Source organism: Mesoplodon densirostris, chromosome 3 (genome assembly GCF_025265405.1).
Source record: "Mesoplodon densirostris isolate mMesDen1 chromosome 3, mMesDen1 primary haplotype, whole genome shotgun sequence".
Classification (NCBI taxonomy): domain Eukaryota; kingdom Metazoa; phylum Chordata; class Mammalia; order Artiodactyla; family Ziphiidae; genus Mesoplodon; species Mesoplodon densirostris.
Window position 1 is genome coordinate 50,654,366 of NC_082663.1, and position 16,274 is coordinate 50,670,639.

General features: G+C 34.1%; 1 protein-coding gene across 2 annotated transcripts in view; it reads left to right on the top strand.

The window, feature by feature from the left end:
* IPO11 (importin 11) overlaps positions 1 to 16,274 on the top strand; it is a 205,747-nt gene that overhangs the window by 117,696 nt on the left and 71,777 nt on the right. For both annotated transcript variants that reach the window (XM_060092933.1, XM_060092931.1), the window contains exon 27: positions 12,269 to 12,390. In XM_060092933.1, the coding sequence (XP_059948916.1) occupies positions 12,269 to 12,390 (122 nt within the window). The remainder of the gene's footprint in view (positions 1 to 12,268; positions 12,391 to 16,274) is intronic.

The following is a 16,274-nucleotide window of genomic DNA, read 5'->3' on the forward strand; positions in this document are numbered from 1 at the left end:
GACTTGGTCAAGTTTGCAAAGCTAGTAAATGATGGAATTGTTATGCAGACCCCAGCAACCTCACTTCAGAGCTGATATCTCAGCGACCACATTCTGCTGCCTCCTATACATCCTGCAATAGGCACTTCTCCACTAGACACTGGAGACACCTGGTTTGACAAGCCGATAGTATTCTTTTAAGGGAAAGAGTACTTAAACAGGCAATTTTGTAATATTATAAATACTATGTTAGAGTTTTGTCCATCGTGCTGTGGGAAGAGAAAGAAAAGCTGTCTACTCTGTTAAATTTTTTTGTCCAGTTTTTTTTCTTGTGATAAAATACACATAGCATAAAATTTACTATCTTATCTGTTTTTAAGTGTGCAGGTCAGTGATATTAAACGTATTCACAGTGTACAATCATCACCACCATGCTTCTCCATAACTCTTTCAGACTTGTAAAACTTGAACCTCTATATCCATTAAAGAATAACTCCCCATTACCCTCTCCCTGTAGCCACTGGAAACACCATTTTACTTTCAATGTCTGTGATTTTGACTACTCTAAAGTACCTCATATAAGTGGAATGATACTTTTTGTGACTAACATATCACTTAGCATAATATCCTGAAAGTTCATTGTGTTGTAGGATATGTCAGAATTTCCTTCCTTTTTAAGGCTGAATAATATTCCATGGTATATATTTATCACACTCTACTTATCCATTCATCAGTCAGTGTACACTTGAGTTGCTTCCACATTTTAGCTACCGTGAATAAAGCTGCTATGAACATGGGTACTCAGATATCTATTTGTGACCCGCTTTCAATTCTTTTGGGTATATATCCAGAAGTGGAATTGCTGGGTCATGCTGTAATTCTATTTTTAAGTTTTTAAGGAACCACCATACTATTTTCCACATAGCTCCACCACTTTAAATTCCCATCCACAGTGCACGAGGGTTCCAGTTTCTCCATATCCTTTCTAACACTTGTTTTTGTTTTTGATAGTATCCACTTTAAAGGGTATGAGTTCATATTGTAATTTTGATTTGCATTTCCCTAATGATTAGTGGTGTTGAGCATGTTTTCATGTGTTCGTTAGCCATTTGTGTATCTTATTTGGAGAAATGTCTATAAGTCTTTTGCCCATTTTTGAAACAGTTTTTCTGTTGTTGAGTTTTAGGGTTATTTATGTATCCTGTATGTTAATCTCTTATCAGATATATGATTTATAAATATTTTCCCCAGTTTTGTGGGTTGCTATTTTACTATGTTGATAGTATCTTTTGATGCACAAAATTTTTTAATTTTCAAGAAGTTCAATATGTCTTAGTTTTTTCCTTTTATTGCTTATGCCTTTGGTGCCATATCCAAGAAATCACTGCCAAATTCAGTGTAGTGAAGCTTTTGTACTGTTTTTTTGTTTAAGAGTTTTATAGTTTTAGGTTGTACCTTTAGTTCTTTGACCCCCCCCTTTTTTTTTCCAGTTGAAGTATAGTTGGTTTACAATATTATATTAGTTTCAGGTGTACAGCATAGTGATTCATTATTTTTTACAGATTATACTCCATTAAATGTTATTATAAGATAATGCTATAATGCCCTGTGCTCTACAGTGTGTCCTTGTTATTTATCTCTTTGACCCATTTTAAGTTGAATTTTGTATATGGTATGAGATAAGAGTCCAGCTTCATTCTTTTGCATGTGGTTATTCAGTTTTTACAGTGCCATTTGTTGAAAAGTGTCCTTTCCCCATTGAATGATCTTGGCACTCTTGTCCAAAGTCATTTGACCATATATGCAAGGGTTTACTTCTGGGCTCCGTATTCTGTTCCATTGGTCTATAAGTCTATCTTTATATGATTATCACATAGTTTTGATTACTAAAGCTTTGTAAGGCATGTTGAAATCCAAAAGTGTGAATGCTCTGGCTATTTTTCATATTTTTGGAGATGGTTTTGTCTTTTCAGGGTCCCTTGAGATTCTATGAATTTTAGGCTGGGTTTTTCTATTTCTGCAGAATGTGTCATTGGGATTTCGACAGAGATTGCATTGAAACTGTAGATTGCTTTGAGTAGTATTGACATCTTAATATTGTCTTGCAATCCATGAACATGGGATGTATTTCCATTTATTTATGTCTTAATAAGAAGTGTTTTATATTTTTCATTATAGTCTTTCACCTCCTTGGTTAAATTAATTCCTAAGCATTTTATTCTTTTTGATGGTAGTAAAATAGAATTGTTTTTGTAATTTCTTTTTTAGTTTATTCATTGCTCATGTATAGAAATGCAACTGATTTTTGTTGACTTTGTATTCTGCTGCTTTGCTGAATTCATATTTTATAACAGTTTTTTTTGAAGAATCTTTGGGACTTTCTACATATAAGAACATATGCTCTAGAAACAGATAATTTTGTTTCTTCCTTCCCAGTTTTGATGCATTTTATTTCTTTTGCTTGCCTAATTGTTCTGGCTAGAATTTCCAGTACTGTGTTAAATAGAAGTGGTGAAATTTGGCATCCTTGTTTTGTTCCTGATATTAAAGGATGAGATCTTCTCAGTCTTTTGTCATTCAGTCTGATGTTCATCTTGGGTTTTCATATATGGCATTTACTATGTTGAGATATTTTCTCCCTATTCCTAATTTATTCACTGTTTTTACCATGAAAGGTTATTGAATTTTGTTAAATGCTTTTTCTGTATCTATCGAGATGATCATGGGTTTTTTATCCTTTATTCTGTTAATGTGTGTTATCTTGATTGATTTTCATATGTTGAATCATCCTTCCATTCCTGGAATAAATCTCATTTGGTTATGGTGTATAATCTCTTTAATATGTTGCTGAATTCTGTTTACTAGTACTTTGTTGAAGATTTTTGTATTAGTGTTCGTAAGAGACACTGATCTGTAGCTTTTCTTTTTTGTGTTATCTTTGTTGGGCTTTATTACCAGGATAATGCTGGCCTCACAGAATGAGTTAGGATGTGTTCCCTCCTCTTTGATTTTTAAAATTGAAAATTTAAAAATATTGTAATAAGTCCCTGCTAACTAGAAAATAGTAGAATAATAACTTGATAAATGCTGTAAATAATTAATAGTGTAAATTTTACTATGAAGCAGTTTATCATTTTTTTTTTGATGTGGACCATTTTTAAAGTCTTTATTGAATTTGTTAAAATACTGCTTCTGTTTTATGTTTTGGTTTTTTGGCTGCGAGGCATGTGGGATCTTAACTTCCCGACCAGGGATGAACCCACACCCCCTGCATTGGAAGGTGAAGTCTTAACCACTGGACCACCAGGGAAGTCCCTAACATTTCTGTTTTGTAAATGAATCTTTTGAATGTGCAGGAGTACAATGAAGAAACTATGTTAAATAATAAATTGCAGTGTAGAACATCTTCTGATATGTTGAAGAATTTAGAACGATCTGGAACCTCTTGAAACTGTAGGACTCGGTGCAAAGTAAAAGTAATCTTTATTTCTGGAATGAAAAATATTTTTATTATTTCAGCAAAATACAGTGATTTGTTATTGCTTAATGATATAAACTTTGGATGCAAAGGTGCTTAAGAATTGTATCATTAGAAGTTGAAGGTTCTAAATACATTTCAACAGAATGTCAGTCATGTTCTATTAATGTTTCTGGCAAAGTAAAGAATTTTTGCAGCAGTCAGGAAAAAAATTAAGGGAACATCATGAATTTATATTAGATAATAAAGTGATCGAAATAATAAAGTTTTTCCACTGTCAAAGTGAACAAAAACATTTGGAAAAGTACCACCAGCATTTAAAAAATTCTATCAACTGTGCAGTTTTAATACAGTATCTTAAGACATGAAATATTTAATAGAAATTTCAAAAAATTAATATTTATGGGACTAACATTATATTCTAAATTAGTTTTTCACCTGCTAGCTAACATGTATTTCCTGAAATGAGAAAACGGCTTTTTGAAATATTTATATAGATTACTTAAAATGAGAAATTCATGACTTTGAAGATATTTAATGATGTTTATGGAACTATATAGCTAGGTGAAAGAATATTTGAAATAATAAACTTGGTGTTTAAGAAAAATATTTCAGTAAGAAATATTTAACTGATAACCTCATTGCCAGTGTCTCTCTAGGGAGAAGGTGTATATAGTTTCAGTCAAAACTAAAAAAAAAGTTTCCACATATTTAGTTCTAAGTCACTAAATTTAATCATATGCAATGAGAGATGTAAATCAAACAAATCAGAAAGCTTTTCTTAATAAATTTCATGTTTACTATCATATTGAATAAGCATCAGAGAAACATAAATAATATACCTGAAAATCAGGAATTGAATTATGAAATTGGAAGAATATTAACCCTGCAGTTTTACTTTTTCTTTTCATTTCTCCCTCATATGTACTAATGCTATTAACCAAATGTTGATAGTTTTCTTGCAATATGTGAAAACTGAGATGTTCAAGACTACTCTTTGATGTAGTCAAATCCTAAAGATGTGTCAACATTTCCACAAATAGTTTTGGGCACATCACCAGATCATTTCTTCAAAGAAGTACTTGACACAAAAAAATTAACTCGGAATGAATCATTGATCAAAAAAGCTAAAACTGGGCTTCCCTGGTGGTGCAGTGGTTAAGAGTCCGCCTGCCGATGCAGGGGACACAGGTTTGTGCCCCCGTCCGGAAGGATCCCACATGCCGCGGAGCGGCTGGGCCCATGAGCCATGGCCGCTGAGGCTGCGCGTCCGGAGCCTGTGCTCCGCAACGGGAGAGGCCACAACGGTGAGAGGCCCGCGTACCGCAAAAAAAAAAAAAAAAAAAAAAAAAAAGCTAAAACTGTAAAAGCTTCCAGAAGAAAACATAGGAAAAAGATATCAGTTTATTTTATACACATGCACATGAAACAGTAATTTCTAAATCATTTGCTGATATTTAAAAATTGTAAATATGATTCTTTATTTGATGCTGCTGATACTTGCTGAATAATACTCTAGTTTGAGTCAAGATTTTACATAAAAAAATGACATCAAATATTTTCAACAATTTCCTCCCTAAGTATTAGTCACTAGGCAACCTGTAATCTCAAAAAGTAGTAATTTGTCTTAATGTTCCTAGTCATGAATCACCTCTCATCTTCTATTAAACTAAGTGCCGTTCTATTCAGAGCTTTTCTAGTTCTTCTAAATGCTGTTTGGGATATTTAGAGATATTTAGACTTCATCCAAAAGTCATATTTGTTTATCCAAAAGTCATATTAATTGGTTTAATTTTATTTCATTTTCAATGAGCTGAGCTTTACAACCATCATTAGCTAAGTTTAGGATACAGTAAATGAAAGAACCTAAAGATTCAATATATTTTTCATCTGTCATCAAAAGGCGGGCGGTCACATAATTACACAATTTTTCTTATAATTAATACTTCGTTTTGGTTGAATGATAGTTCACATTTCTTAATTTTCATAATATCTTTCACTTTCATAATTTTTTCTTTTATATGGTCAGTTACAAAAAAGTGATTTAACGTATCTATCACAGATCTCTCAGCTTTAATACCCAAAATATTTGCAGTAGAATGAGCAGAATTCTAACAGATTTGATATATCAATACTTCCATTCATTATGATACTGGGAGCCCCACCAGTGCAACAAGGCAAAAAAAAGACAAATAAAAGCATACAGATTGGAAAGGAATAAGTAATACTGACTCACTTTGCAAACAGCATGATTGTATATTATTATCTCCAGTAAAACTACTACTCAGTTTACTAAGGTCATGGGTTACTTGGTCAATATATATAAAAAAAATTTATTTTTCTTCACTACCAGTGAACAACTGGAAACTGAAATTCTCAAAACACGATTTACAATAACATTCAAACCTAGAAATACTTAGAATACACTTAACAAAATGTAAGACAGGTACAGTAAAAACTACTAAACATTGCTGAGAACATTAAAAAACATCTCAATAAATGTATATGTATGCTCATGGATTAGATGATTCATTATTGCTAAGATACAAATTTTCCCTAAACAGTTTTTTCTTTTTTGGTAGAAATTGGCAGGCTAATTCTAAAATTTATATAGAAATGTAATGGACCTAGAATAGCCAAATCTACTTTAAACAAGAACAAAGTTGAAGAATATATGTTACTATCTGATTTCAAGACCTATTATAAACCTATACTAACCAAGAAAGTGGGATAGCATGAAAATAAACATTTAGGTCAATGAAACAGAATTGAGTTGGAAAATAGGTGCACACATTAATGGTCGGTTTATTTTTGACAAATGTACCAAGGAAATTTAATGCAAAAAAGACAAATCTGTTATTTATTTATTTATTTTATTTTATTTATTTTTTTGGCTGCGTCGGGTCTTAATTGCAGCACGCGGGTTCTTCCTTGAGGCCGCTTGCGGGATCTTTCATTGTGGCGTGGGCTTCTCTCTAGTTGTGGCATGTGGGTTTTCTTTCTCTAGTTGTGGCGCGTGGGCTCTGTAGTTGTGGCATGCAGGCTCTCGTTGAGGCGTGCAAGCTCAGTAGTTGCGGCGCGCAAGCTCAGTTGTTGTGGCGCGTGGGCTTAGTTGCCTCATGGCATGTGGGATCTTAGTTCCCTGACCAGGGATCAAACCCGAGTCCCCTGCATTGAAAGGCAGATTCTTTACCACTGGACCACCAGGGAAGTCTGGAAAAAGACAAGCCTTTTAGATGAATCAAGCTAGATTAACCTATAACATGCAAACATATATGTGTATACATATGTATTTATGTGTATATGTGTGTAACTGTATACGTGTTTTATATTTGTATAACATAAACCTCATTGGAGGGCACAGAAACTTCCTCTTTTGGTTTTAGGTGACACACTCATTCACACATTCCTTGAAATTCTTCCCTTCTTTAGGTTCCAGGACACTGTAAGTTAATTTCCCATTGACTTCCTTCTTGGTCTCATGGGTTTCACTTCCTAGTAAACCATAAGCATTTTCTAAGACTTAATCACTGACTCTGCTTATCTCCAGCCACAGTCACTCCTTTAAGGGAGGCCAACTCTGACCTTTTCCTTACAATCCAGTCCCAGTATCTTTACGTCAAGGTCTTCTGTCTTCTTTGAGCACTCAGTGTCCTCTGACATTTCTTCTTTTGTGTGTCCATTATGCTTAATCTGTATTTCTCTCTCATTTATTCAGAAGTTTTCTCATCTTTTATTATAGAACAGCTCTCCCACCTCCATCCTTTTTTCCTGTGGCCTTAGTTTATTTAAGGGCCTGGGCCAGTTATCCCAAAGAACTTTGAGCCCTGTCCTGGTATCATTTAACTTATTCCTTCATCCCCTATATTTTTGTAAGCCATGTTAAATCCATCTTCTTTTCACCTCCATTGCTGCTGCCATAGCCCAAGTGCTTTTCGCGTGACTGGAATATTACGATAACCTCTAATATTGGGCTTCCTCCAGTCCCTCTTCTACAGGTCAGCTGAGTGGTCTTGCAGATTGAATTACAGAATTGCTTACTTGCTTGTCTTCTCCATTTGACTGTGAACTCCAAGGTCACAAAGCTGGGAGATGGTAGAGTTGGGGAGATGTACCATATTTCTCTTTTCATGGCTTCCTCTGTATATAGGGGTACATACCTCAGTTGGTAAAAGTTCTGGAGGCTCAGAAGTCCAAGATAAGGGTGCCAGCGTGGTTGGATTCTGCCATTTCCTGCATTGTAGCCTGCTGACCTTTCACTGAGTCCTCATGTGGTGGAAAGGCAGAAATTATTAAAATGGTTTGATAACGATTTGTGCTACATAGCTTGATAGACAGTGTTAAAATATCACTTTGTGTAAAAAATAAAGATTATATTAAAAAAAAATAATTTATAGTTACTTTTTGATTTTTAAATATTTTAATTTTCCTTTTACCTCAAGTGATTGTTAGTAGCAGCATGGTTTGAATCTGGAAATGAGTCACCTAGCATAGTATGTATTTGCATGAATGGAGAAGATCTGAAAATATAGTTTTACTTGTTATTAGACCTTAAAGGAAATTTGCCTCTGTGCTATCCTGTGCTTAATGCCATCTTTCTACCCAAAATAATATGCTTTGCTAATCCAGGGCAGACTAACTAATGGATAGTTCTTTAGGTGCTGTGCATTTAAGAGTCATCATGTGATCGATCAACTACACTCCAATATAAAATCAAAATTAAATTAAAAAATAAATAAAAGTCATGTGGAAAATTTTCTGAAATGTCCTATGTTTCCGTTATTGCAGATGTCTTAGGTTTACATTTAAAAAAATACACGAAAGTAGGCCACCACCTCCACTGGGTTAAACATCAAAATATACAGAAATAATGACCTGTGGCTGGTGCTGGTACTATGTCAACCCTTTGACAATATGAAGGATTGAAGAGAGATGTTATAGGTTTAGTCTTATTTCTCTCACTGTATTTAGAGCACTGGCTTTTCATGGAACACTTCTTTTTTCACTTTTCAATGTGAAGAAGAAATGTTTTTCACAAAGAATTTGACCAGAAATTGTCAAGCCATCATGTTTGAGTCTAGAGACTACGGGAATGAAAGAGAATGAAATATTATTGTAGTTCAAATGGCTACTTTTGACTGTGAGCACAGTTTTAAAGAACATCAGAATTAAATAGGACTAGGAAAATGAGTTCCAGTAAATCCAGATAGCTTTGAAGCAAGCAAGGATTTTGCAGAAAGGTTTGTCTCTTCTAAACACTTGAAAACAGTTGTCAGATAGTAGAGAAAACCAAGTTAATTAAGAGTGATTTAATATCTTTAGGAAAGAAGTTGGGTTCATTGCAGAAGTCACCTTTAGAACAGTTCCACCTCTAAGCATTTGCTAGTCAGAGTCTTTCAGAGTCATTATTTATATTGAATGAAGAAAACTTTTTAGACTGATAACATAATTTAGAATTTAGAGCCTTAGGGTATTGAAGAATGTTACTTTTGCTGTAGGGAAATTTGCTAGAAAATGACAGTATTTGTAGGCCCTTTTTCTCTTTAGGCTTCCTCTTCTGAGGGATAGCATCTATCTTGGTGTAAACAAGTGTTGTGGAATTCAGGATGGGAAAACAGGCTTTTGGGATGAGGGTGTTTCGCCATTCAGCGTCCTGATTTTTATTTAAGTCATCTGATTTTAATTTGTTTCTCACCTTGCCTTCCCCCTGTTGTTGATGCCTTGAGTTGGAGCTTCTTGGATTTTATTTTTGCAGATACTGTATCTTTTGACTCCTTTAGGAGTGGGGAAAGCAATCTAGAAGGTTCTAATTGTTCTTTATACAGATTCCCAGCTAGTTTTCCTGTTATGAGCTCTGTGCCTCACCTCTGTCTTCTTTGTGGCCTGATGATTGCAAGGTTCTGAGAACCAAGTCTGTTTGCATTAGATTATTATTCCTCTGGCAGGCAGTTTGGTTCCAGGCTTTTCTGTTCAGCCAAATCACTTACCACTCTTTCATTCACCTGCCATCTTCCAAAAACTCGTAGCCATCTTTACCCATGTAGTTTCTCCTCTTTTATAGACCCTGGGGGGTTATTTGTTTGCTTTTTATATTTCTTTACTCTCATTTTAGTGGGATTTCAGAGGGAGCCAGCAAATGCATATGTTCAAAGCTAAAATTGTTTTCACAATGTCAGTATGCTTCTAGGGTAAATAACTTTTTTATAAAGATGCAATAAGTTGTGTGCAGCTGCGTAATTGGAGTAATATTATCTGTTTATCTTTCTGTAAAACTAAGACTGAACTCAACTATTCCTTAAGTATTTCCTTGTTTTCTAGAAACATTGTCATCTTATTCTTTCTGGCAATATTCCTTAATTTAGACTTTATATATTTGGGGGGAGGAGTGAAACATTTTGGTAACTTCAATTCTACAAGGTAAGAAGATGACTTTCCTCAAGACCTGCTACTTTGATTATAAGACTTTTTCCTTAATCAGTCCTAAGTATTTGACTTGAAACAGCACACGTCTTTCTAATACTAGAGAGATTGAAGGTACTTTTTTGTTTCCACACAGTGAATGATGTTTCATGAAATTTTACGTAAAAATGACATTTTATTGCTTGAATAGCAACTGGTATGAAGGTTAGACTAAGAAAACATTTGGAGAGAGAAATAAAAAAAGATCACCATTTGCATAAACATTATTCTGTTCCTACAGAGAATATAATTATATAAAATTACTTAATTCTTATAGACAGCATTTATAACTCATATTCTTTAAAGTAGTAAAAATGATGGAACCAGTCAGAAATAAAATTCTGTCTTTCTATGGTAGATATTTATTTAATCGTGGTAGCTTCAGCATGATCCGCCAGGGTAGATTTTGGCATACATTATCAAGGTAGAGAAATCTCATCATCTTTTTATTATGCTGCTTAAGAAATACCTTGATTTTAGAAATTAGTTCTCTGAAATACTGCAGAATTCTTCTTTTGCTTTATGATTCGCTATAAATGGTCATCAACATGTGTTACAGTTGTCTTGTTTCTATTTTTTGTTTTGTGCTGTTAAATATTTTTATAGTAGAGGAAATAAATGTAAGTTATAAATAAATAAAATTAGACCATAGAGATACCTGTCTTTGCTGATTGCATCTTCATTTCAACCGCATATATTACTATAGCTTTAGTTGTATATATTACATTTTAATAACTGGATATTTGCTTTTGTATGGTTATGCTTTATTTTTTAAATCTTGCTTACTAGATATTAATTGCAGTAAATCTATAAAGTATCTGAGCCATTTGTTTCCAAATTAAGTACAAATTGAAGACACATGGTATAAATCAGCAGTTACTGGACTGTATTGCTTCATTGTGCCCTTAATATGTTAGTATTATTTTCACAATGCCTCTAGGCTAAAAGAAATATAAATAGCTAACTGTTCCTTTTATTAAGTAGTTAGATCCAAACAAATTAATTTGTATTCATGTCCTAATAACTTAGTATCTATTGAAAATTATACACAAAAATGTAAAGAATAATATCTTTATTTCATTCTTAAATAACCACAGTTACTGATTAATGGAATGTGTATGCCTATTGGGCAACACCCAAGTTCTTAAACCTTAGAATCATATTGGATACCTCTACTTTCATCTTCTGTTCTACCTTGATTTTTTGGTAGTACTTTGCAAAGATATGAAGTCATCAAAAGGAGTGTAATGTTAAAACTGGGTACTATCTTGAACTAGTAGTTTTTGCAGTATGTGACGGATGTCATTAGGTTTCTCTGAATAATTTTAAATATTTTATGAGTTTACTGTGGCATCTTGGGACACAGCACACAGTTTGGGGAACTCAAGTATAAATAATTGCCTTAAACTAATAAGTGTTTCCTTGACTGTTTATTATTTTTCAAAATGTGTTGAAAAAATGTGTTGAAGCATTTTTTTGAAAAAATGTAGAAGCACAAAAGTAGGAAAGTATGGGAATTCAAGGTTGATCTTACATTACTAAAATCCATGAAGTACAGATTCTGATATTAAATGCATTCTTTAAAAGGTGCAAGAAGTGTACAGGTGTTTATAAGCAAACCCTGGGACCCACTTTCAGTCTACATGATGAGTACACTTGGTCCTGTTTTACTTTATAGGTTCTAACTGTATCAGTTAGGGTTTTTCAGAAAAATAGAACCGGTTCTGTGTATATGGAGAGAGAGAGAGAGAGATTGAGAGAATATACACATGTAGAGGCGCATATACACGAGAAGGGGGGTGGATTATAAGGAATTGGCTCATATGATTGCAGGGACTAGCAATTTCTAATTTTGTAGGGCAGGCTGCAAATGAAAACTCAGGCAGGATTTCTATGTTACAGTCTTGAGGCGGGATTTCTTCTTTCTAGGAAACCTTAGTTTTTGCTGTTAAGGCTTTCAACTGATTGAATGAAACCTAACCCACATTATCTAGGGTAATCTTTACTTAAAGTCAACTCATGTAAATGTTAATCTTATCTGCAAAATACTTTCATGGCAACATCTAGACTAGTATTTGACCAAACAACTGGACCCTTAGCCTAGATGAGTTGAACAAGTCTATTTGGCTCTCAGAGTTAATTGGCTCTCAAGATTAATTAGAGTCATTTTCTGGTTTTGCTCAAATTATTTTTTTCCAGCTCAAGGCTTCCCCCAAATTCTTATATTCCAATTCTCTGGTTTGCTGGAATTGAACTTTAGCCATTCCTTATGAGGTTTTAGCCTTTAACAGTACTTATCCACAAGTAAATAGCATTTTAAATATTTGAGATGCCTCCTGGTCTTTTTTTCAGATGGACCAGCTTTTGGGAAATATGATTGAAATGTGGGTTGATCGCATGGACAATATTACCCAGCCTGAAAGAAGAAAACTTTCAGCTTTGGCTTTGCTTTCTCTTCTGCCATCTGATAATAGGTGAGGAAATGTTTTCTTAAAATTTGTTTTGTTAAAGCATCAAAATGTTAGCACTGTTTTGGCCATTGGTATTGCTGTGTGTTGCTGGGCAGTGCTGTTTTATGCATATGTATGCTAATTTTGTTAGTACATAATGATGTGGCAAGTGTTGGTCTAGATCTAAAAAGATGTGCGTGGAGTGGTGGGCACTGCTGTTTAACTTGGTTATGTTCATTTTACCAATTCCATTTTTGTCTGAATTCTCATTTTTTAAAATAACCAGATTTTGTTAGACTTATTTTAGGTCCTCTTTTTATATGAATATATTAAATATATAATATTTCAATGTCAGTAGCACTTCATAAAATATATTGTCCTCTTGGTAATTCAAAAGTTTGTTACATAATTTTGTTGTTATTTATTTTGGATTATCTCTAAAGAAGCTTACAAGTTATTGTTTTCTCCTTACTTAAGGATGAAGTCATTATAATATAGTTTACGGTAAAACTTTGTTAAAATTCTCATTTCCAAAAGCAAATACAAAACGCTTTGATTTTGGACATTTTTTGAAGAGTATCTTGGTTTGTTTGTTTGTTTTTTTTGCCTTTATCTCTGTCTTTGTTTGGCATTATATGCTTTTTTGGGGGCTACTTTTAATTTTAAAGGCATAAAAGCAGGCCTTTTAAGACTTGATACTGTGTGAGAAGAATGATATATTAGATCTTTTTGTCTTAGGGAATTTTTAGAGCACATTTATCCTAGTGATAAATTAGTGAAATAAGTGCAGTTAGCTTTAGAAATTCTTCTAAAAATTTTATTATTTATTTCTGGTATGGTAATTTGGATTAAGAACACAGGTAATTATTTAGTCCTAATCCCATAACAATAGATAATAATTTTTGAGCACTTAACTGCTACCCAAAAACCGGGTTTGCCTCTTGGTGGGTGTCGAGCCAAAAGGTAGAACCAAGTCAAAGACTGGGAGAAGGAAGGATTTATTACTTGCAACAAGTAAGAAGAGCACTGGGGATCTTTCCCAGTGGAGTGTTTCCATGAACAGCAAAATTTGGAAAGTTTTAAGCTAAGGGTACATGCATATTCGTGAAGGTGCTTGGGTGTTCGACAGAGTCGAAGCTTTGGTTGATTGAAGTCATGGGGGTCAGTGAAGGTCAACATCATCATCCCTTACGTTCCAGTTGATCTGGAGGTTGAGTGGCTAGGAGGTTTAAATTCTGCAGAACTGTTCAAGAAAGTGCTTCATGCTAGTCTTTACTATTGAAACAGAACTGTGAGTTTTTACAACTAATTTGTTATCTTTGCTCTTGCTACTTCTCTTGCTTGATAACAGTTTGTTCTTTTGTTCCCTTAAGATCATTATTACCAAGTCCTGCTTAAGGTTAAGCATTGTGGCCAGGCTTAGATCACAGAATGACTTAGGCAAAAAATGGCTTCTCATGTCAAAGCCATGCCTGATTCTCTTTCTCTGGGGACCCCCTACCTTATATGCTTACATTACCATATGCATTATATTTTGCTAAGTACTTTACATTTATATCTCATTTAAGTTTTAAACTGTCCTCAGTTAGAGGCATGATTGTCTTCTTTTTATAGAGCAAAGAAATAACTTAATGTTAAATGACTTGCCTAGGATCTGGCAAGTGGCATGTCATAGGGCAAAGTTTGACCTTGGGCAGCTTGATGCCAGAGCTTGCTCTTTGAACTACCAGGTGTGCTGCTTCCCAGGTGGATGTACAGAAGACCAACATTATTTCCTCCCTGTGAAGCTGAGTGGTGTCTTATTTATTTTTGGAAATCAAATTGAAGTTACCAACATTTTAACTTACTGCTCTTTCCCTTTCTTTTAGTGGAAATACACTGACTAGAGATTTATTCAGGCCTTTAAAATGGAAATGTTAAAGAACCTGTTCTTTGGCAGTAGTCAACACTGTAAACATTTGCTCAGTAAATTAATGGATGGAAAAAAAGTATTAAGGTTAATACAGCATGTTAGAGTTTTCTCTAACATAAAGTACTGAGATTATTGAGGGAAAACTTGAAATGACACAGGTTAAAAAGTGAGAAAGAGAGGCTTCCCTGGTGGTGCAGTGGTTGAGAGTCCGCCTGCTGATGCAGGGGACATGGGTTCGTGCCCTGGTCCAGGAGGATCCCACATGCCGCGGAGCGGCTGGGCCCGTGAGCCATGGCCGCTGAGCCTGCGCGTCCGGAGCCTGTGCTCCGCAGCGGGAGAGGCCACAACAGTGAGAGGCCCGCGTACCGCCAAAAAAAAAAAAAAAATGAGAAAGATACCTAATTGTATCTAAAGCATATTTGTTTTACACTTTTTATGATAATACTGTTGCCTTCAATATTTAATTTTATGTGTGTGATTCAAAAACATTTTTGATACTTAAGTTATGGAAATAGTTGGGTCTGTAAAGAAAATAAAAAAGGCTTCTATAAGTCTAAAAGAATACTTAAGACTGGGGCTCATGTCAGTCTGCATAAATTGAGGGACAGAATTTTATTAAGGCTTGAAATTTTCTTAAGCATTAAATTTTCAAATTTAAAAATATCATGATATCACTTATATGTGGCATCTAAAAAAATGATACAAATGAACTTATTTACAAAACAGAAATAGACTCACAGACACAGAAAGCAAACTTATGGTGGGGGTAAATTAGGAGTTGGGGATTAACATACACACTACTGTATATAAAATAAGCAACAGGGATTTACAGTATGGCACAGGGTTATATTCAATATCATGTAATAATCTATAATGGAAAAGAATCTGAAAAAATATGTATATAATCACTTTGCTATACACTAAAAACTAACACAACATTGTAAATTATACTTCAATAGAAAAATAAATTCAAAAAATTTAGAAAAGAAAGTAAAAATTGTGAAGAGATAGCTTTGTGAATGGGAAAATCAGATCTTATTTATGTTTTTAAAATGAAGTATTGAAAAATCTATTGGGCGGTAGTGAATTCATGTCATTTTAAGTACCAAGAAAATCTTGAATAATGTAATAGAATTTTAAAGAATAATGATTTAACTTTATAGTCCTTAATGGATTAATGACTAAAGAAGCATTGATAGATACAGAAAATGTGACCATCTGAAAAACAACCAAAAAAACTTAAGTTTGCCACATTATCATTGGCCCATGACATAACTTAGGAAAATTTATAGTCACCTGCTCTAGTGGAAGGTAATGTTGACGTTTAGGTCAGCAGTTTTATCATTTCCCATTATAACCTTTCTTATACTTATAGGTACATAGTTGATGGAGTTTGGGGAAATTTTTTCCCCCATCCACATCCCCAGTGATATTTCCTGGTTAACCTCCTACATAATAGTAATTTCCTCTTCCTGTGTTTCTTTTAGACCTTGCAGTGTAACATTTCCTTTGCCTGAAATAAGCAGGTCTAGAGAATAATGTATTGATAATGATATTTTGAATCAGGCTACCTTGGGAAATGTTATTTTCTTCTTCTTTATTATAATGGATTTTCACATGCAGAAATAATACTTTTCTAAAACAGTTTCTCAACCACAGTACTATTGACAGTTTGGGGCCAGATGATTTTTTCATATTGGGGCTGCTGTTCATAGCAGCACATTTAGCAGCATCTCTGGCCTCTACCCACTAGATGCCAGTAGAACCTCCCACCTCCAGTTTAGAATCACTGATCTAAAGAATGACCATTTGGGAAACTATTGTATTAAGCTATCTTTTACCATGATCCACTACTTCATATTCAGAAATCTGTTAAAGACTGTAGGCTTTAGGACCACACTCAAATTCCAGCACCACTAGTCACTAATGACCATGGCCAAATAACTTCCCTGTGCCTAAGTTTCCTTGTTTTTGAAATGAGGATACTAATAATATC